Source organism: Acanthaster planci, linkage group LG08 (assembly GCF_054643075.1).
Source record: "Acanthaster planci isolate LZ-2023a linkage group LG08, COTS_SCS, whole genome shotgun sequence".
Classification (NCBI taxonomy): Eukaryota; Metazoa; Echinodermata; class Asteroidea; order Valvatida; family Acanthasteridae; genus Acanthaster; species Acanthaster planci.
The window spans coordinates 8,638,595-8,660,908 of NC_141784.1; the positions used below are offsets into that span (position 1 = coordinate 8,638,595).

A 22,314-nucleotide genomic window follows, 5' to 3' on the forward strand; every position below is an offset into this window, starting at 1 on the left:
TGGTGAACTGCAACCTTGGTAAATTTTACTTGAGGTCATATTCATATGTCATCACTCTTTTGATATCTATTCATAATAGGAAGGATAGAGAAACAGCCGTAAAAATCATCATTCAGTGCGTTCTCGTTCTGATACGCATTTGATTTTGTGACCTTCAAATGGCTATCTTCATCATGCAGACTTTTTTTTTCAAGGTTTTCTTCTGCGGCACTGGAAAAAAAAAAGGAAGTTGCATTGACTTCCAGGTATCGAATTGTTAAGTGTAATCTGTGATCTTAGTAAGTCTCACCAAGTTATTGCCGGGGTTTGACTTGGTTTTGCTCTGAATGATAAACATTGTCATGGCAACAAATTCATCACTCTTGGGAAGGGCTTTTTATGGGGGGTTGTGTGGGTTTTTTTAGGAGAGGGTAATTGAATGTAACAGATTGCATATTGACTGTGAAATAAAGCATTGCTTTCAAGACATTAGAGGCTTCAGCGCATGATTGTTATACTGTTGTGATGGCGAGTTCCACAGGTGATACTTCAAGCTGTTAATTATTTACGGATTGGAGCCCTTAAAGTTACTTGTACAACTAAATTTGGTGAGTGTCAGCCAAGTGCATGTGCATTAAGTGGCATTTTGGCCGGAAACCTTGCTCGGTATTACACTTCAGCATGCAGTTTCAGTGGTAAGTGACCTGAAAATGGGGCTTTTTAGATATTGTGCATTTTCTCATCCGGTTCAGGACTTGGTGAGACTTATCTTCTACTACTGTATGCAAAGCCATTGAGACCAAACCCAATTTCAGACATAGCCAAGCTGTGTAAACCAATAACTGGCTTTCTGACAGGAAAAGCGTGAACCACATCCCTTGACAACCAGGCCTTGATCCACAGTTGCCCCACTATCATATTGAAAACATTGTCATAAACGGCACTATTTGTTTTAAAATCACCCCACTCAGTGTTAACATATTGCTGTGTTATAAAAATAGTCTGTCCCCATGACACAAAGTGATAGTTATCATTGTAATTACATACAGACAGAAAAAATCAAAGATAAGTGACCAATTCCAGAGAGGTAATCACCGCCAAATCCCTACCTTAACTGATAACATCTCCAATAGAAAGCCTCCTCAACCTTTTATTTATTACCATGCACTCTCAGAAAATCCTTCGGATGTCGGATGGTTGCACGTACATGTATGTCAGGTGAGTCAAAACATGTTTTGAAATTCTTCCTTTTTCAACCACGAAGCTGTTAAGCCACTGGCCTGGAGAAATTGATGAATCATTGTGGAAAAATGGTTTAGAACATTGGTATTTTGTCTTTGGAATTGAACTAAAGTGATTCAAAGGTACATTCCACCTGTGAGCCTTGAAAACTGGGAAGATGGAATGCGTCTTCCTTCAATTCAACGTACATGTATTGTGATCACTTACAGAGAATTGATTATTCTTATAACAGATTGTAATGCATTTAATTTTCTTTCAGATTGTCTTTATGATGGACACCTTTAAAGGTGTGATTTTTTCTCCATTTGTGCTGCTTGCCTCATTCTACATTGGGGTGGCTGATCCTATGGTCAATGTGTCACAGGGGATGCTGCTGGGAAGAACGGAAAACTTTGTGGAGCGGCTGTACTTAAGGGTCAGTGCAATCTCAATAGTCCAAAATAAGTTGTTCTTGCACAATGATCAACTGTTAGGCTGCAATGTAGGCTGAATTCTTGAAGGTTCAATATGCTTTACGAGTCATTTCACTCTTTCTGTGCCGCTTCCTGTAGTTTGGTCACGTATATCTGGATATTGAGCCACATATTTCTCATAAACAACCTTTGTCCGTCAGGAGTCTTTTTCAAGTCAGGCCACTCATGCAAAATGGATGCCCTTCATGTGTAGAGCTTGTCACTTTGCTCAAAACTGGTTCACTTGTTAAATTGCATTTTGGTGACGGATGATAACTTGATCTTAACTTTGTCAAATATATCAGGTAACACATTGATTGAATAACAGTGACAGACAGTCAGATTCCTTCCACTTCTCCCTCTACAGTACATAGACATATCTTATGTCGTTTGACTGGTTTTGACTGATAGGACAACTTGGTGCAGATTGCATCTTTGCATAGGAGGGTTAATCAATCATTTGATTAATCAGCAGATTGACCTATCAGTTTTGATTCCAGTGATTTCCTGTTTTCAGTGTCGATGGATTTGTATCAGGTCTGTTGTCAAGTCTATCACAAGACCTTTAAAGTCCTTTCATCAGTCCGGTCGCAAGCCAAAAGCACTCATAGGGAATTTTGATGGATTGATTGCAGCTCAAATATCATTGGCATCCTCTCACAATGGAATCTTCTGCCTTTGTTTCATTACCAGGTTAATGTAGACATTGATGTCTACGAAGGCGTCCCGTACGCTGAGCCACCCAAGCGGTTCAGACCCCCTGAAGAACGCCATCCTTGGAATGGTGTGTGGAATGCCACCTATGCGCGTAATCGCTGTGCTCAACCCATCATACCTAGCAGTGAAGATTGCCTCTATCTCAATGTCTATGCACCAGAGAATGCAGTAAGTCAGGCAGATTTTTGTGATGTCACTCAGAGCCTATGGGGGGGCAGAGAAGGACAGCATAAGCTACTTGTAGCGTGTCCTGCCTATGGGCTCTGACGCTGACAAGAGCCACTTAGTCAGGTGCAAATCGCCGTTCTGGGCAAAACTGCTCTGTTTATTTTCACAAAGTCAAAAAGCTGTCTCACACACACAAGCTCTAGACATGAGATGTCTAGGTGGGGACTGAGCAGGCGCGAGGCGGGAAAGCCATAGGCTTTTCGCATACCAGCAGGGCCAGCCAGCTCCATGCGGGTCCGAGCTGGCGCCTCCACCAGCCGAACCCGCCGCGCCGGCACTACATACTTTAAATAGAGTATGAAGATTTGCAGATTTTTCACCCTAGGGGTAATGATCCACTTCATGCTTGCCAAGCAGAGTTTTGAAGAAGAGTTCTTGTTTGGAAATAAAAAAAATTCCATAATCTTTTGACAGTGCCTTCAGACGGGTAGTCTGAATGCTGAATGAAATGTCAATTTTTCATTTTTATTTCCTATTTGAGTACATTAATATATAAGACTTAAAGGTTTTCATGGTGAAAGAAACTGGATCTATAGTAAAGATTGGGGTAACACCATGTATTTATCTCTACACTGTTCGAAACGTCGAGTTATTCCCCGGTTCTTCTCAGAACCACACATACTCAAAGAAGAGATAAATACATGGTGTTACCGCAATCTTTACTATAGATCTACATTAATATAATTATTGCCATTGCAAAAGCCTTTCCCAAAACCATGCTGCCATCCTCCATTCTCCAAAAAACAACCCACAGGTACAATGGCCAATGGAAGAAATTTGTGTGACCTATTTATTTCCACCACCCCCACACACAAGATTGAAATACACCAACTTTGATAATATCTAGCCTCAACACTTGCTTCATTACACAAAGAAAAAGTGTATTTGCTATTGTGTGGTCCCCTGCAGAACCAAAACAGTGCAGCATCTTGTACTTGACTTGTTTTCAACTTGTACGTTTTTGTCCTTATTTCCTTCTCAGAAGCAAGGTGCAGCAGTAATGGTGTGGTTCCATGGTGGTGGATACCAGTATGGTTTCAGCACATCGCCAACCTATGATCCAATTGTTCTGGTTGCTCTGGCCAATGATATGATCTTTGTCTCCGCCAACTATCGCCTTGGACTGTATGGATTTCTTTCAACAGGTATAAGGGTGTATGTGATTAATTTGATGGTTCTTACTACCAGCAGACCCTGATTTTTGCCTCCGATTGATTGTTTATGCAGCTGACCCCATCTTAAATTTCCTGTTGAGAATATTTTTAATGTGATAATCTTAAGAATTTCCGCGGAAGAAGCAAGCATTCCCCGTTTTTCCCTGACTGACCTCCTTTAAAGTCAATCAAAATGAGAACAACAGAATGAAAAAAAAAAAGATGTACCCTAATCAGGGGAAAGAATGGTAACTTTGCACATATTAAATTTCATATGGAGATGGAGTTATTTACATTCTGTTGACACTTTCACACAAGAAATTTTAAATTTTAGCAAAACCCATATATGTTTTCAAATAGTGCGAGGTAGAATTTCCTAAAATAATGTTTCAAAAAGTTACCTTCCAAAATTGTTCACTTTGACTTTAGACCCCTAAATGTCTTCTTGACACCCAGAATTGTCATAAGTTTTTTTGTATGTATTTTTATCAAACAGATTACTTTGGCAATAATTGACCACACTAAATTTCTATTCCCTTCTTTTCATTCGGAAGATTCCACTTTTTGGCATATTATTCTAATTACAGGGGATGCAGCGTCTCCTGGTAACTATGGACTAATGGACCAGCTGGAAGTGTTAAAGTGGGTCAAGAAAAACATTGCAGGTTAGAAAACAGAGGGGCTTTTTTGAAGTGTAATCAGTGTACTGCGTTTTTGGAAGGGCAACAAATTATGAAGATCCAGCCATTTGGGATGTGAGGAAAATCTGATAGCAAATCAAATCTGTGGAGATGACAATGTCCCTAAAGAAAGCATTAAGATTCTTATTATAAAAGCTCCCGCCCCATTACCTGAATTAATCCTGAAAACTTCCCTGCCTGAAGAAGTCCTGCATCATCTACAAGTTCAGAAAATTCTCATGACCACAGAATCAAGCATTGTATTTATCATGGAATAGGACTTCCATTTTTGCAATGGTAAGAGTTATTCCACAGTGAGTGATCACTGACCAATCCATCAATCCGATGACAGAGATTTCTTCATGTGCTGTATATAAATCACTCATGACCACACCCTCTTCTCTCCGTTGCAGTGTTTGGTGGTGATCCTTCCAGAGTGACCATAGTCGGGGAAAGCGCAGGGGCTGGTAGTGTGTCAGCCCATCTGCTGTCCCCCCACAGCAAGGGCTACTTCCACCAAGCGATCATGCAGGTAAGTGTGGCAGAGCCAGAAATCATACTTTTTTCACATGTCCACTTTGTGCCAGCTGCCAGGTGGCACATGACTCCTCCCCAGATCTCTCCTCCACCCATCTCTGTTAGTCGCTGCAGCTTTAATCTCACACCAGGTTGTCCGCCCAGCTGACACTCTTTCCTTCAGGACAGTGCATTTCCAGGTTTAGGTCAGCCTCTTTTCATTTATGAGGCTTAAAATCAGTCAGATTTTAAATGCATTTTGTTAATGGGAGTAGCTCCCCTTTTATAAAGTTTTAGTTTAGATGTTCACTTCCTTTTTTAGTAGTGCATCCTCATATGTTTATTCAAATGCAAGCCGCTCCTCAAAGTTTTGCCACTCGGACAAGCCACATGCATTTGAGCAAGCAGACTGCAGCAGTGAAGAGATAACTTAAGTATTTCTCTCCCACTTCTTTGGTGATGCACCTTGCTTCAGTCCTGTCTGCTATAAAGTCACTGATTTCCATATCACTTATTTTCCCCTGAGGTCCACTTATTACACACTGTTGCAGTTTCAGTAGTTTTTTTCAGTTTAAGTTTTGGTCCATTTAGATATTTAGAATCTTCAGTTGATTTCGGTCATATGTTTGGGATTATTTAGATATTTTGCTCTATCATCGTCTGCATTTTTCAATGGTCTGTCAGTGTTAAATAACACTTCAACAGTCAATGAGTCATGCATTCTATGTTTCTTTCCTTCATGCATTTTTCTAACAGAGTGGTAATGTCTTGTCTCCGTGGGCCATTGACTCCAGTCTGAACAGCAAGCGGAGTCTCGTGATGGCCAAGGACCTGGCGCGTCGTGTCGAGTGCCCGACAGACTCCAACATAGAGATGGTGGCCTGTCTCCGTCAAACGCCAGAGAGAACTCTCAACGCTCAAGAGAGACAGGTAATGGCGTACGATTAGTGTCCACTGGCCAGTAGAGCATCTAGAAAAGGCCCAAAAAGTGTAGGTCAGAAACGTCTGTGCATGAAGTATGTAGGCCTTTGATACCTTTGTGTCATGCAACATACAAATAATATTTATGAGTTCAGTGGTTAGTGAAATGTTCCATTCCATGGGGCAAAACCAAAGGGAATGGAACTTTTTGTCAGTAACCTTGTGGAATTATTCTTTACATTGCACAAGTATCAAACATTCATTGTTTGTTTCTCACAAGGCCTGAATCAATTTTGAAAAATCTGCCTACGTAAATCACTGCATCACCTCCAAGCTCAGAAATATCTTGTGACTGTGGATGGATGGAACGTTGATCATTCCATGTACCTGCAGGAAAAAACATTCCATTTGTAGTGCAGCTGTGCTGTGCATTTGGATGAATCATTCACGATGTGATCTGTTACCCACCAAGAGGTTATTCATATGTTAGACAAATGTTACTCCTTTTGAAATCTAGGTCACCATAAGTGATGGCTCTGTTACTGAATTCCCATGAAGTCAGAAGTGCCACATTATAGCCTCCAATTCTTTTTCAATTCTTTTCTATTGGCCAGTTGCTGTCAGACACAGTCTTCAATGACCTCCCATTCAAGCCAGTCATAGACAAAGACTTCATCCCGGATCAGCCCGAGGTTTTGTTGCAGAGGGGCTCCCTCAACCCGGGCAATCTCCTGATGGGCTCAAATCGGGATGAGGGAACACTTTTTGCATTGCGAGCTTATTTGAGGTAAGACGTTGGGTGGGGCAACAGGGGAAATGGATTAATGGAATAATAGAGAGGAAAAGTTGTAACACTTCAGATTGTTGAAGTGGTTAAAAAATGGGTTGAGGAGACAAAAATTGAAGGTTATCATTACAACGGATGAATGTACAGTTAACCTAAAAATGTCCATTTCTTGAAATGAACAGCAAGACATCGATTTCTCCTTGCTGTCCCACATTCATACCATATTGATCTTTCGAGAATGATTTCAAACCATTAAAGGAAGGAATTTTGGCTTGAAATGTACACCTGTAAACATAATACATAGGAATTTGTTTTGAGAGAAAACAAATAGAATTTCAGATGACCAATCTGGAAATTTACTTTGTGTTTAGAATGAATAATACAGGGGGGGGTCGGACAGAATTAGAGTGACACATTCACAATCAAAAAGACATGAACAGAGGTTTCACGGTGTTTGCCACAAATGAAGCAGTTAAGACCGACCTTCCTGCCAAGTTTTTAAAAAGCAATATGAGACCACAGGAGACTACATTTTCAGCATTATTTGAATCTTTTCCTTGTTTTTACTTGTTATCCTTTTCTTCTGACAGGGACTATTTAAATGCTGATGAAGCCCCTAAAATTCCCCTGCGGGATTTTCGAGAGTTACTTCCATTGTACACCTACAGCTACAACCGCCCATTACTGTTGAGTGCTATGGAGCAGCAGTACCTCGACTGGTCCGTGGCAGATAACGCAACAGCCGACCACTTTCAGTCGTTTGTGGCTATTATGACCGACATGGCATTTGCCTGCCCGACGGATGCCTTCGCGCGGTCAGCCATAGCGAGCGACAACCGCACTGTCTACATGTACCACCTGACGCACGTCCCAACAAAGTCTCTAGTCAGCCTTGGTGGGCTGGGGCCCAAGTGGCTAGGTGTGGGCCACGCAGAGGATATTCCTTTTCTCTTCATGTTTGGGCTTAACCCTGATAGACTTTTCTCTCAGCCAGCGGTAGACAAGCAGCTTGGGATACAGATGGCCACTTACTGGACGAACTTCATCAAGACTGGGTGAGCATGTAGGAACTGACAGGCTCAAAAGTGGCCCTGTTGAAAATTGGGGAATCTCCAGGATATTTTCCGGGATTTTAAAGCAGTAACCCGCAGCAACTAACAGTCAAAATTGAAAGGGGATTAATTTGAGGTGGTTTTTAAGTTAATCCGGGACTTTTGTTGCCTTTCTCCCATTTGTTTGTTTCTTTTTTTCTGGGGGGCCCTTACCCCCCCCCCCAACAATAATTATGGTGTAGAATTCCAATTGGAATAGCAAACTGACACACCCTATCATTAACCTGTAACTACATGCACACATGCAATCTCAGGAACACCTTGTTATGACTTAGAGCATGCTCGCACTATTGGTACTGCTTTTCCCTACTGGGAATGTGGTATTTAGCTTATTCCAAAAACGAAAGCACATGCAACATTATTGTTATAATTACTGTATTTATGATGGCTGATTCTCATTTCGCTGAATCATTGATTACACAGTAGATGTATTTTGGTTCATGGCTTTTGACAGGGAGAGGGTTGTCAAGAAAGTCGGATACAAAAATACCTAAGACAGTTTAGGCATTCCTATCGGTCGAGCCCCAGTCGCATGGCTGTCACGTGGCAGGTGTTACATGAGTTATAAAGCACTGGCTGGCTCATCATGTTCTATGCCACCTCATGCAGTGTGTGCTAGGCACGCGCCAATCTCCACATAAGGAGATTGGAATATGACTTCTTGGAACAGGTACATAGCATTACGATGTCAATTTTTATTTGTTGAAAAGTTGTAATTTTCAAAATTGTTTTGATTTTCCGACTCAAAAGGTTTTCTATGAGATAGCTGAATGAAATTCATGAAAAGCCAAAAAAGCCAGCCCTGTCACCAGTCTCAAGCATAAGGGGCAGGCCACAGTAGGCCTGCTGGCAGGAGGGCACATCACAAGAAAAATTGATAATTTTGATTTTTATGGGGAAGGCCAACTGCTAGCCGGGGAGGGGGGGGTTTCTGGCCCCTGTAGCACCCCCAGGCAAGAGATGAGCATTCTTAATATTGCATACAAGATAACATTCAGTATTTAGTTTTAACGTCAGTCATACCTTGAACTTAAATTCTTACATTTGGTGAAACCCTCCTCACATCTAGAAATCCCGATGGTAGTTCTTTACCTTCTGCCAATTCCTGGACCCCGTACTGGCCCCCAGCATCACCGGTTTACAAGGAGTTGTCCCCTGACATGAAGAATGGAAGGTCCCTCAAAGCTAACGAATGCGCCTTCTGGAACTCTTACATACCCAAGCTGGCGGCTTTCACAGGTGATATTTTTTTGTTTTATCCGTTCCTGGATATAAACAGTTAACAGGGAACACAATTTACTTATCTAACTGTTTAAATTGGAGAGAGTTCAGGGCTGAAGAGATTGTGGATGCCAAAACTCGGACTTCTCCCATTTGATGTTTCCCTGAACCTTTCTATGTAATTCTTGGTTAAATGTTAGCTGTTAATGCTTTTCTTTTTTATTGAGATGTTATAATTTGGGTTTGTTCTTCAGCAGGAAAGAGGAGGTAGCAGATGCCAGATAATGGGGGGGGGCAGTAGCCAGAATTTGTTTCTTTGGGATAGAGAGGACAAAGGGACCTTAACATGCTGTTGGAAAAGGCACTTTCTCTATTTAAAGTTGTCTTTGATGGCTATTCAAGGCAGAGTTTCTGTTTTGTTAGCGGATTTTGAAGGCGAGTAGAGAAAAACTTGCTTTCTCTACTCGCCTACTGATTTTGGTGTCTTGTTGCAAACAGCCAACAGTACTGCACTGGAGGAGGAATGGGCCGTAGAAGTCGATCGATGGAGGAACCAGGACATGCCGAGCTGGTTGACAGCTTTCCAGGACTTCAAGTAAGGCATGGGTGTCATGTAAGACAGGAAAATTCAAAGGAAGCATTGAGAAGATAAAGTTTGTTTATTGACCAAAAGGTCCCGACAGACTTGCAAGAATTACTCTGATGCTGGGTAGAGAACAGAAGGTAGTTTTTGTGGAGAAAAATGTTCTTGTGTTCTCGTTCTACTTCAATGGTGCCATTTCTGGCAGATAGGCTAGTTTGATACTCAAAGCAGTCTTCGTCATTAGGAACAGTAAGTCAATTTGTTCACGAATTTTCAAAGCACTGAGTCTACAAAGTTTTACCGAGTTTAAATCAACTGAGGACCGGGCATTGGAACTAAAAAAAACATTTCAGACGATATGGCTGGTCACTATTGCTTTCAGTTTTTTCCTGGTGAAATAATTAATGCAGACTCAAATGCTTTTTGTATATGTAGTTATTGCTCCATGTAAAATCTGTATAGCTACTGCAGTCATGGATCAGCAGATTTTTTCCAGGGAGGTTGTCGGGGTTAAGGATTATTATTTTTTTTTCGAAGGAGGAAAACACTCTTCAGCAGTAAACTGTTAACCATAAACAGCAGAAATGGTCAGTTCCTGGGTATTTTAAGCAACTTGATGATTTTCTGTCCCTATCCTCTCATTTTCTTTTCCTTTCTTTTTATCCTTCTTTGTAAATTCTTTTTTTATGGGGAGAGATGCCCCTTCCCTCCCCTGATGCTCACGAGTGCAGTCTATGAATATAATCCAGCTTGGCCCCAATTAGTCGAACCAGTCGCCAAGGCTGTTTTCCAGTACTCAACTTCGTCATCGTTTCATGCTTCGTCTGGTTGTTTACCACCTGACTTTGGAGTTGTTAGCTCAATATTAAGTCTGATAGTACCAGTGGAGTTTCAAATAATGGTGCAGAAGAGCAAATATCGTAGTACTGCAATTAATTTGAAATGTTTCAAGCCTACAATCGGGAATGGATTTGGAGATGAAGCCTGAAATAAAGACGAAGTTGAGTGTTGAAAAACGACCCCAAAGTGTCACCGAGAATGGTCGCTCAGTCTTCAGTATTAGTCAAGATTATCTTTACAGCACTGAATAATGAAAGAAGAAAATAATATTAAGTAAGATTAACTAATATTAATAAGAATATTTTTGAGGCAAGAGAAAGAATCACATTTGTCCATAATTTTACCAATGCCTATTTAAGATGATTGTACAACCATGAGTTGTGTTTTCTTTGCTTGATTTAGCTGGTGAATAGTCTGTGTTACGTTTTATCTTTGTTCAATTATAAGAGTTATTTATGAAAATTGATTCTATGAAGCTATGAAAACTTCCATCAAATGCGTTTTCAAGATCGAGATTTTGTGCGTCAATAATATCTGCAATCTAAGTATTTTTTGTAGTTTTGGGTATTGTATTTGAAGATTAAGCCAAATATTTGTTTCTGAAATTATGGAACGGGCTGATAAAAAAGTGGACGTGCGTTAATCTCTCCGACCTGCCAATCAACTAATTTCAAAGTTGGGGCTGGTTGACAGAATTGTAACATTCTGTGAGAAAATGAACAGCTGTAAAGCCCCCTTATCCGCACCAACCTGCCATGGATTTTTTCAGGAGTAAAAATTTGAAATGGGTTATTGTATCCCCTTAAGTGATGTTTCTTTTTCCTGTACTGTGTCTTCATTATTCTTCGTGTTTGCGAATGACCTTCTAAAAAGTGTTTCCCGTGGCATCATGGGGGGGGGCACATTCCTCCTGCCAAAGTTCGTGTCCCCCTCTCTGGTGTCTTCATTTGAAATTTTAAACTTACACAACCTATAGAGACCACAGCTAATTTGCTTTCAGTACTCTTCTGGAAAACGGTTGTGCACCTCCTGGTGCCTCCCTCAGAAATTTGTGCCCTTGTTCCGCGACTGATAGTTGCTTCCAGTAAGTTGTACAAATTACTTCGCTGCAGGGCTTAGGCTAATGAAATTAGATTTATTGTTTCTCGTCAGTGCCCGCATGTGATGTTGGCCTCACATATAAAAAATCATTATTCATTTATTGTTCAAACGAAATTGGCTAAACCTGATGGAAAATCTAATTCCCAACATCGAAAGTTACGTTTCAGCAATTCCAGTCATCAGAACACACCAAAAATCCAGAGCCCGAATGCCTGTGGGCTTGTCAGCCTCGTGGGGCACCGAATATCTTTTTTATGCGCGTGAAAAGGGCATTCTTTTGAATGTAAAAAAAGGAATAATGAAAATACAAATACAAAAACACATCTCAATTTGAAAAGCCTCTGACGAGAAACAGTAAATCAAATTTCATTGGCCTAAACTCCGGTGGACCGAAGGAAGAGCGCGTATTCCCCAGCAGATATCCGCCATTCCCAAATGCTCTCACCTCAAGATTTCAATTGGGTCAGCACGGTGGAGCAACCGGAGTGGGGATTTCAGCATCGTGAGCTATTTGGGTGGGTATATTCCAGCTCGAGCCCCCCCCCACGACAAATCTTGGGTGTGCCACTTGGTACTGCACCCCCGCTAGTTTGAAATCATGAGACGCACAAAAGCTGCATTCACCCTGCAGTTAGTTTGCCTTAAGTACCCCGTTAAAGAAATGTGAGCACCCCAAAGTTCCCTTGGAAGTTTCACCCCACGTTGCTCCTTGCAGTGATTCGCTGATGGCCGCATGATGAACAGAAGCCTCCTTCGATTTGCCTTCAAATCAGCCCCACAACGGGCCATGCAAACTCAAAAGTGTATAAAAATGGAATTTCTTGGAAAATAAATTTAATGTTAAGTGTTTAGAGTAGAAATTGCAGTGAAGAGGTGGGGGCAAAACTGGGTTATTACATTTTCATATGTATCTTTCTTATGCAAAACCTTTTTCATTATAAATGGCCTGTGAAATAGTTTCTGATTTGTGCTCATTGCACAAGATTACCATTACCAAGATTACCAAGATCAAGATTACCATAACACTGACAGGTCTGAAATGAAATGAGAGACAGGTCCCACAATCATCCTATGATTGGCAGTTGAAGCACTTCATCTTTTTCTGATAGCGAGAGAGAAGAAGTAGGGTTTCGGGGGTCATCTGACTACTGATAACCGACATCATAAACGTTATAACAAATTGCAAAATCTTGTTTTAATAATGGGTAAATTTGAGGGGTGTACTCGCCACAAAGCAAAGGTTGTGTAAGTGCAGTTTTTTATCCGTCGCACCGAACCTCGGACGAAGATGAATTTGTGCGTGTTTACTTGCCTGCTGGCCCTGGCCGGCGCTGCGATGGCCGGGCCACTCATCCAGACCCGGAATGGTAGAATCGAAGGAGTTACGGAAACTTTCAAGGAAGATAAATATCTGAAGGTGGACAAGGAGATTGACATCTACAGGGTAAGTGTTAAGCAGAAATCCATTAAAGCTGTAATATTTCTTCTTTATTAAAGGGCTTTTAGTTGTTGTCAGAACCTTTTGTATAGATATGTGTATATTGTTTTTTTAAATAACAAGTATTTCCTGCAACTGAGTTCAACATCTTTTTGTCATTTTTACTGCCATACACACAAGGTACTTAACATTTGTAAGCGCCCTCTGTAAAACACAGATTACTTTTTCAAAAATTAGCGTAGGAAAGCTCTGTTTATTTCTAAAGGCTTTATCTTAACTTGTCTGTAGGAAATCAAAATATACAGTTGTTTTCTGTTTGGTGTTTCTCAAAACCATCTTGTTCCTGTCAGGGCATTCCGTATGCCGAGCCACCTGTGGGGCACCGACGTTTCCAGCCCCCGGTACCCGTCAACTCCTGGAGTGGTACTCTCAACGCAGCCCGTCACGGCCCTGCCTGCATCCAATACTTCATCTCGTTTAGTGGCATGGACGAGGACTGCTTGTTCCTCGACGTCTATCGCCCTCACACCGTAGTAAGTTTTCAGTTTTTGACTGATGGGGTTCATTTTCTGAACAGATATGGTGCCAACTCCAATTGGGATCTGAAAATGTCTTTATTGGAAGTTATTATATCGCCTAGTTCTGAGAAAGAAGACCTCGACTTGTTGGATGATAGTTTCAGTAAGATCAAGCAAGAGTCTTAATCACCCTAAATCATAGAGGGGATTCAGTATTCCAAGCCTAGTTTGGAAACTATTTACCTACTGACCCCCTTTTCTGATCATAGTATTGTCATGACTGAAATGCAAACTCGGACTTCAGTGCCTATGAACCCACCGAGAACTGTGCTTCTTTGGAACAAGTTTGATGAGCAAAAATTCTAAGAAGTTGCCCATAAGTTTACTGGTGAGATTCTAGGAAGCAGCCCGGGCGAGAAGACTGTAAATATGAAAACTGGAGTACCTTTGAAAGTGCCGTCACAAATCTTGTTCAGAAACATGTTCCTAGTAAACAAATTAAAGGCAAACAAAGTCCTCCATGGTTCACACAGAGGTACTGAAACTTTGCTGAAGAAAAGACCATTATCATGCGACAGCTGTTAAAACTAACTGCAAACAACAATGGGATGAGTTTAAGAAAATTTGAAGTGACGTTGATAAAGAGCTCCATATGGCGCATAGAGATTATGTATCCGACTTCTCATCTCCCGATGATTCGAAGAAGTTCTGGAGCTACATCAGATCCGGGAGGAAAGACAACGTTGGTATCCAGACTTTAAAGACAGGGGACCGAACCATTGTTCAAAAGCTGAGAAATTGGCCGATCAATTCCAAAGTGCTTTCCTAATTTTACCTACGCTTTCACCCAGCCCTTTACCTGACATAGAAATCACTACTAATGGAGCAGATAAACTGCTCTCTTCTATCCAAGTTAACCAAGCTATTGGAACAGATGAACTACCAATGCAGCTTTGAAGATTGCTTCAGCAGAGCTGGCACCTGCGTCACAGTTCTTCTTTCGGCGGAGTTTTGATCAGATTGTTCCTCCAGATGACTGCAGAAGAGCTAATGTCTCGCGCATCTTTAAGAAAGGGTCCAAATCGGATCCAGTAAATTACCAGCCGATTAGTTTAACCGGCATCTGTTGTAAATTGATGGAGCACATCACCGACAGCCAGATTATGAAGTTCGTTTCAGCCCATAGTATGTTCTCAGATGCTCAGCATGCCTTTAGAAGATCCCAGTCATGTGTCACCTAGCTCATCACCACCCTGCACGACTTGACTACAAACCATGACAATCACCTGACTACAGATATCGCAATACCAGATTTCAGTAAGCATTTGATGTCGTACCACACTAGCGCCAAATCGTGTGCAAAGAGCCATGGTAAATGGTAAAGCTTCGCCATAGAAACCTGTGCTGAGTGGTGTACCTCACGGCACGCTGCTAGGTCCGAATCGTTGTATTCTCTTCATTAATGACATCGCACAAACTGTTGAATCATCTACAAGACTATTTGCAGATGACTGCATCTTACATAAGACCATAAGTTTGCTGGTAGATGAAAGATCCCTACAATCTGATCTTGATAGTGTGGTAAATGGTCTAATCAGAGGGGTATGAAATTCAAGGCCTCAAAGTGTAAGGTAATGAGAATTTCAAGGAAGCGTCAAGTTTTCAACCAGGCACAGCCAACAGCAAAATGCTTCGAGAACCCTGGAGGAAGTTACTCATGACAAGTACCTCGGTGTAATAATGCAAAATGATTTGAAATGGAACAAGCAGACCTCAACCAAAGCCACCAAAATGCATAACTTCGTCCAAAGAAATTTCAGCCAATGTTCCAAAACAGTTAAGGAAAACATAACAGACTTTTATTGTCCAACCACATCTTGAATACGCCTCTGCTGCATGGAACCCAGGCACCAAGAAAAACTTCATTAGGTGCAAAAACGAGTTGCCAGGTTCGTGTCCGATCATTTTTAACCTACATCCAATGAATCCAAGATGCTCGAGACTAGACGCCAAATACAGAGACTCGTAACCTTTCACAAGATACTTAACCAGGAGATTGACATTGACGCTAACTTGTACATCAAACTTAAGCTGACCAGGTTCCTAAGAAGTCACAAACAGTTTAATTAAAATCCATTATCACACATCTAACCCCCACACTCAGCCATTTTTCCCCAAAGCCTTCAGACTCTGGTATAAGTTAACTCATGATCCAGCGGATAAAACCACCCCTACAGTTTTTAAACCCTCTTTCCAACACAAGATTCAAACCCCAAAATCAGTTGCTGCGTCACTCTCGTCAACTTCCAGTATAGTCCCTGGTAGACCGTTCGAAGGTTACGACTACAAGGTACAAGATTTTGTCTGGAATTGTCGAAGTGATGAAAAATTACATAAGACTCAAGTGGCTTTGTGTTTCAGTGTGGAAAAACGTAAAGAATACTCTACACTGTAGCGATAGGCAGTGTCATCAATGTGTTACAATTTCCTGTTTCATTTGCTGATCATTTCCCTAAAGTTGAGAAATGTTTCTGTGCCTGTGCGATTCTGAATTTGTGTAGAGCTTACAGCCGTTATTCTTAATCTAATGTTAGTGCTCTTTCCTTTTCCTACAAATACGTGCAGTCCAAGACTGCCGCGGTCATGGTCTTTATTCACGGCGGTGCCTTTTTCTTTGGCTACGGGTCAATGCCGGAATACTTAGGCCAACCCATCTCAGCCGTAGGTGATGTCATCTATGTTGCGATCAACTACCGTCTAGGGCCGTTCGGCTTCCTTTCAACCGGTCAGTGTTTTTCTTTGGCACTTTCTGAAAGAAATCACTTGGATTAAAAAAAACTAGAATTTCCTTTCGTGGTTTTTGGATTCATCAAAAGATGAAAGATTTCCTTTCGCTGTCTACTATGCGTCCCGTAAACTCACTTAGAAAGAACAGTTAAGAAAAGTCAACAACAGCTAGACTTAACTATTTTTTTTTACATCATTCGACCTTTGAACGTCAGAAAAGAACGTTAAACGTAGGTGGATATCTTGATGTTTTCTTCTTTTCTTCCGTCCCAATCCAAGGGCAAGAGTGTCATGAATATGCATTAAAATTTGATACTGGATGATTATTTTTAAGATGTATTTTTGCGTTGGGGAGATTTTAATTATATATAACGGTTTTGCCCTTACCCAACGTATATTAATAAGCACTGTATGCTCAGTGCTTGTCCGAGAGCTTGCGAAAAAACCTCACAAGCTTACTCGGGTGGGACTCGAGCCCACGACCTCCTGCTTACTAGTGCATAGTTCGCGGTACCCGCTGCTTCATTTGACTCGGACCGGCCAGCCGACCCCGGCAAGCTCGGTGGTCGAGTGGTTAAGACATCTGCACTAGTAAGCAGGAGGTCGTGGGTTCGAGTCCCACCCGAGTAAGCTTGTGAGGTTTTTTCGCAAGCTCTCGGACAAGCACTGAGCGTACAGTGCTTATTAATATACGTTGGGTAAGGGCAAAACCGTTATATATAACTGGATGATTATTTCGAAACTCTTTATCAGATGTTAGCCTTTTTCATTTCATTGAACAGAAAGTTATCAATGAAAGGTTCTTGATGACACAGCTCCATGCTGCATGCACACTAGTCTTGTTCTTGAAGTAATTTAAAACCTGAATCCCCGATGCATCGATGTTTAGAAACCACCTGGTATTGCTTTTCTTGGCAGGCGACAGCGCGGCTCCTGGTAACGTTGGCTTGCTGGATCAAGTCTTGGCTCTGAAGTGGGTCAAGGACAACATTCAAAGTAAGTTGGTTGCGAACTTCTTTCAACAAGAATTTCACAGAAGAATCACATAAAATTACAATTGCTTTATAAATTCAGATCAACATAATTGTTACAAAATTTATGGAAATTTCACAGGATTTGGCGGAGACCCCGACAACATCACCATCTTTGGCGAGAGTGCTGGCGGTGCCAGCGTCAGTTTTCACCTCGTGTCAAAGCACAGCAGAGGTCTCTTCAAACGAGCAATCATGCAGGTAGGAAAATCAGACCTCCTTTGTGTGTATTGGTGTATGTACCAGGTTATCGGTCAGGTTATCCGACAAATAGGCACAATAGGTGCTGTAACAGTGGGGTCTTAAAATGTCTCGGGGCATACAAAAAATTAAGGCCTATGTGGGCCTATGCCATAAAACCTAAAACCAACGTGTCAAAAAACCTGAACATGTATAAGGCATTCAATGCCGCAGGCCTACGGCTTTCAATCTGATTTTGAGTCTTGATAATTACGGACGGAACTTTGCAGGATGCAAGCATCTAAGAGAAGTCATGCATAATGGGCACGTACTTGAATGTTGCCCGCTGTGTTATTACTTTTTTGCTGTGCATATTTGGAGGATGTAACTCCCCCATTCACCTGCATGATATATATCTTGGTCCATTTGTTTCACGTCACGAGAAATAGCCTATAACAAAATAAATGCAAAAAAGTAGACTGCCCCTGTGATTTGAGCACTTTCATTTTGCTGCACATGGAATTCTCTTTCGTCTTCGAAAGCTCAGTTTTTCACCTGCCAATAATGTTATTCGTTTCCCCCAAACAGAGCGGTACGTCGACGTCGTTCTTTGCCTACCAACGCTCTCTCGACTACGCCAAAAATCAGGCGAAGGAAGTGGGGTTGAAGGCGGGCTGTCCTACGGGCACCACTGCCGAAATGATCTCCTGTTTGCAGGCGTTGCCGGCGAGAGAGTTGCGATCTGTTGCCTATAAGGTCAGTGTATAAGAACTGAGGAGTTGAATAAATAAGTAGGTGTTCTGTGGTTGCTAGACTCCAGGATCTGTAAGGAATAGGGCTTTAACACTTCTCCCAGTTTCTTTTCTAAATTTCATGTTACGTTTCACACGTGTCTAACCATAGAGCAAGGAACAAAATATGATACTTCGTTCACTCTCGTGGCTAAAATAGACTTTTGGAGCTTCAATACAGGTAACCCTTTAAAGGGGAAAACTTTAAAGAATAAAGCTGTAACTTGTTTGATTACTCGCTCTTGGGTATACTTTCTGATACCACCAATTTGAGCGTCTGTAAGATATATATTCATGTCCGTAAGTACATCATAAAAGTGTACTGCACCCGAGTCCAAAGGTACCACTGAAATGCGGGCATCTGTCCGAATGACAGCTTGTGTCACCTGAACGAGTTTAATGACTTCCACGCATAGTTATGTGAAAAAATAATAAACATTCGTCTGACGTATCTCAGGTTGGTTTGGCTTACCTGCCCGTGGTGGATGGATCCTTTCTGCACGACAAGCCAGAGAACATCTTGGCCGCAGGCGACTTCCAGAAACTCGACATACTGATTGGGACAATGCAAGACGAGGGCTCCCTAGTGGCCTTGGTCGAGAACCTCTTTTCTTTCTTCGCTTCCAAGGCCCCGCCCATGAGCCACGACGAGTTTTTGAAGACTTATCCTGGCTGGATCTACAACTACGGTGACGTGGCCAACAATACCGCTATGAAACAGGCAATCGAGACCCGCTACGTCAGCGACAGCCAAGCCGCTGATCCCGCCTCCGATTACCTAGATAACTTCATCAGGATCATGACGGACTACATCTGGATAGTCCCCACTGAGGTCACAGCTCAGGCTCACCTACGGGAAGGCAACAAGGTCTACATGTACCAGATGACGCATACACCAACCGTCTCTATCTTTCACATCTTCTTCCTAGGCCCCAAGTGGGTGGGTGCCATCCACGCGGATGACCTTCCATTTGTCTTCGGCAATGCCTGGATTCCCAAAGTGTTCTACAAGAGCACAAAACCACTGCCTGAGGAGAGGATGATGTCCAACACTATCATGAAATACTGGACCAACTTTGCGAAGACAGGGTAAGAAATTGCAGAGCACGCTCTAAACTTTCCCCTCAATTTAAAAAATAGAGGCGAAATAAAATTCGCCGTTGTAGAAACTGAAGCCGAAAATGGGTCCATAAAATCTACATCCATAGGCCTAGCCAAAATGTCGCGATCAGGGAAAACGGCGCCTCTTCATTTGATATACATTTGATTTGATATACATTTAACCCTCCTGTTTACTCTCAAATATTTCCTCTTTATCAGTTCACCCAACGATGGCGTTGTACCCGACTGGCCGGAGTACAATCTAGACAAGAAGCAATACAAGGATATCTCCGTCTATTTTCCGACCAAGAGCGGTGGTATCCGCCAGGACTACGTATCCTTTTGGACCAATGACATCCCTAAACTCGTCACTCGCTCTGATGGTTCGTATTTGGCAGTTTCATTTGTATATTCTCTTTCATTAGTGTCTGACTTTCCTGACGAATCGTTCAAATCTTTCACATCCTAGACTGAAGGAATAAACATTTTGGGTTTTTCTCTGCAGTGATTTCGGATCCCACCCGGGGCATTGAGGCCTTCTTTGAGGTATTCAACCTGGTAGAGCAGTGTAAGGCCCAGTTCGACGAAAACGGGTTGTACATACGCCAAGAAAAGAGTGACTCGTGAAAAGTCTAACCTGCCGATGACAGAAATTTAAGACATTTAACGTTCCATAAATTTCGAACCGTGTTGCAGTCTAAATTCTGAGTTATGTGAAAACACACAGGAAGCTTAATAGCAATGAAAACTACTCGAGTTAAAAACAGTACGGGTGATTCACAATAGTGCGCCACCAAGAGTTTGCAACATGTTGGCCAGTCATAATGCGCGAAAGTTGTATACCCTTTCCAAACGCGCATTGGGTCGATAGATTTCGTGCATTGTGATAGGCGAACGCGCTGCAAACTCTTGGTGGCGCACTCTTGTGAAACGGCCGTATTAGTGAATGAATTAAGTTATGAAGAGACGGCAAATGACACATTTCATCCTTACCGGTGACACGTGAACAACAAATTTATGTTGCAGTTGAATTTAATGGGAGTTACAGCTCCCAAATGCTCTTGCAATTAACGTTGATGACATAATCACATTTTAGTAATGTAACCTAGTTTGGTTGTTTATCGAACCACTTGCCCAAATAAACGTCAAGAATAGAGTCAGCATCTGGTATCAGTCATTTTGTAGTTTGAGCATTAAAATCCTGTAAACTTTTGGAAAGGAGCTCGCTGACGAAATGGTAGATCTTGGTAAAAATTGGACTCGATATTCTTGAATGTTGTATCTAAACTACAGAAACCGATGTTACTATAGGACACAGGAGAGTCAGGCGGCGAAGGCTATGGAACAAAAATGAACTGTCACCGAATTTTGAATCAGTTTTCAAAATAATATTTATTTTATCGTCTAAGATGTATCATTCCACATCAGCTGGTAATAATCGCATCTTTAGCACCCTTCTGGTCAATAACTGACAGGAAAGCACCTTTGTCTTTCTTTTTAGGAAACCCTCAAAATCGTAGATGTTGTCAATGAATCAATAATTGGCCAAAGTCGGACTGCGGGGGGGTGGATGATGGCCATCGAGGTCCATGCCCCCAAAAGGAGCAAACATAATGAGAGAAAGGCGATCTTGTCTTGATCAAACCCCTTCCTTCCAAAAGCGTGTAGAAAGACTAAAATGTAGTCTCAACCCCTCCAAAAGGCCCTGAAATATTACATAAAGACATTTCAAACAATTTTTGGTCCCCCAAATATAATTTTGGCGCCCCCAGATTTAGTTCTTACGGAAGCGTATAATGGCCACTTGCAAAAAGTTTTTTTTTCGAGTTACTATCTCGCCTTGGCGAGTTATAAGATCTTGCAGCGGCTTGAAATTGATATCCCGCCGCAGCGAATATTTCAATAGTTTCATAAGTCTTGCTGTATTCGGCGCATCGTTTTCAGATGTATCTTTAGGGTGAAATACAGTGAGATTTGGTTTTAGATTGCTAATTGGAACAAACAGGAATGCCACATTTCAACAAAGCTTGTTTGTTTTGTTGAGGGGAAGACTGTTTTTAATTCCATCCTACATTTTCCAAGTGCCAAACAGAAGCAAGTGGACTTGAACGTTACATTTGAACTTTCATCAGTCGAAATTTATTAATTAATTTAAAATATTTAAAATGGAGATCAAAAACAGTGCTTTTACAAATACAACGCTTGAAATACCTCACAGCTTTGGATACTCAAAGCAGTTTAGGTTACTGCCTTAACTGCAATACAAGTGCACACGTGTCATGCACACTGGGCCAGAAGTGTCGACACCTATCCAGATGTTAAAATAAACTCCATCCTCTAAGTTCTCGACAAAAAAATACTACATTTGTTTATTTTCCCTTCTTAGCGCCCTGCGCTGTATGGGTGGTTTGTGACGAGTGAATGCGTGGATGTGAGGTCAAAGAGCCTGGGGATTTTAATCCAGTTTTCCCTTTCACCTTCACTTCATTTTTCTTTTTTTCCAGTTGAAATCTCCTAAATCATGTCAAATTTTAATGTTTATACAATGGTATCAACATCGTGATTTCGTCCAAAATGGCAACACACATTGGCTAAAAAGAGGCATGGGCGTCACCAGAATTTTTTTCGGCGGAGGGGGAGGGGCAAACCGTCTAGTTAAAAAAATAACATTTAACTGGGGGGCGATTTTCTTTTTTGAACTGTTAGTGTAGAGAGTCTGACGGAAAAACAATTTGGGTAGGCGCCATCACGCATCAGTTTTCGAAGAAAACTCTCTGTTACACATTCTGTCATTGTATTTATTGAGTTCTGTCAGCTGTTGCAGTAGTAAAATATTATCACAACAAAATACCCATTGAGCGTGTCAATATAAACTGCATATCAATTAGAGGACGATTTGAGGGACCTATTTCATTAATTCAGTTTCCTTCCTTCC

At 41.6% G+C, this 22,314-nt stretch overlaps 2 protein-coding genes across 2 annotated transcripts; both read left to right on the forward strand.

Moving 5' to 3' along the window:
* Positions 1 to 619: 619 nt before the first annotated feature.
* LOC110987299 (cholinesterase-like) lies at positions 620 to 11,229 on the forward strand. The gene is made up of 11 exons (XM_022249901.2): positions 620 to 1,197; positions 1,481 to 1,636; positions 2,367 to 2,558; positions 3,601 to 3,763; positions 4,360 to 4,437; positions 4,866 to 4,984; positions 5,725 to 5,898; positions 6,504 to 6,676; positions 7,267 to 7,731; positions 8,858 to 9,027; positions 9,508 to 11,229. Exons 2-11 carry the CDS (start codon positions 1,490 to 1,492, stop codon positions 9,606 to 9,608), a joined length of 1,782 nt encoding a protein of 593 aa, XP_022105593.2. The 5' UTR covers positions 620 to 1,197; positions 1,481 to 1,489; the 3' UTR covers positions 9,609 to 11,229.
* A 1,491-nt stretch (positions 11,230 to 12,720) lies between these two features.
* LOC147798363 (acetylcholinesterase-like) lies at positions 12,721 to 20,535 on the forward strand. The gene is made up of 9 exons (XM_087140465.1): positions 12,721 to 12,977; positions 13,322 to 13,504; positions 16,115 to 16,274; positions 17,195 to 17,272; positions 17,390 to 17,508; positions 18,076 to 18,243; positions 18,736 to 19,367; positions 19,599 to 19,762; positions 19,885 to 20,535. Exons 1-9 carry the CDS (start codon positions 12,822 to 12,824, stop codon positions 20,004 to 20,006), a joined length of 1,782 nt encoding a protein of 593 aa, XP_086996591.1. The 5' UTR covers positions 12,721 to 12,821; the 3' UTR covers positions 20,007 to 20,535.
* Positions 20,536 to 22,314: the final 1,779 nt, after the last annotated feature.

What these genes read in the sequence shown, in the direction of transcription:
- LOC110987299 (XM_022249901.2), top strand. Translation starts at nt 1,490, where the DNA reads ATGATGGACACCTTTAAAGGTGTGATTTTTTCTCCATTTGTGCTGCTT. An exon ending in GCATTGCGAGCTTATTTGAG is followed by an intron (nt 6,677 to 7,266) that starts GTAAGACGTTGG and finishes TTCTTCTGACAG; the next exon opens with GGACTATTTAAATGCTGATG. An exon ending in ACGAACTTCATCAAGACTGG is followed by an intron (nt 7,732 to 8,857) that starts GTGAGCATGTAG and finishes CCTCACATCTAG; the next exon opens with AAATCCCGATGGTAGTTCTT.
- LOC147798363 (XM_087140465.1), top strand. Translation starts at nt 12,822, where the DNA reads ATGAATTTGTGCGTGTTTACTTGCCTGCTGGCCCTGGCCGGCGCTGCG. An exon ending in TCTATCGCCCTCACACCGTA is followed by an intron (nt 13,505 to 16,114) that starts GTAAGTTTTCAG and finishes AAATACGTGCAG; the next exon opens with TCCAAGACTGCCGCGGTCAT. An exon ending in TCAAACGAGCAATCATGCAG is followed by an intron (nt 17,509 to 18,075) that starts GTAGGAAAATCA and finishes TCCCCCAAACAG; the next exon opens with AGCGGTACGTCGACGTCGTT.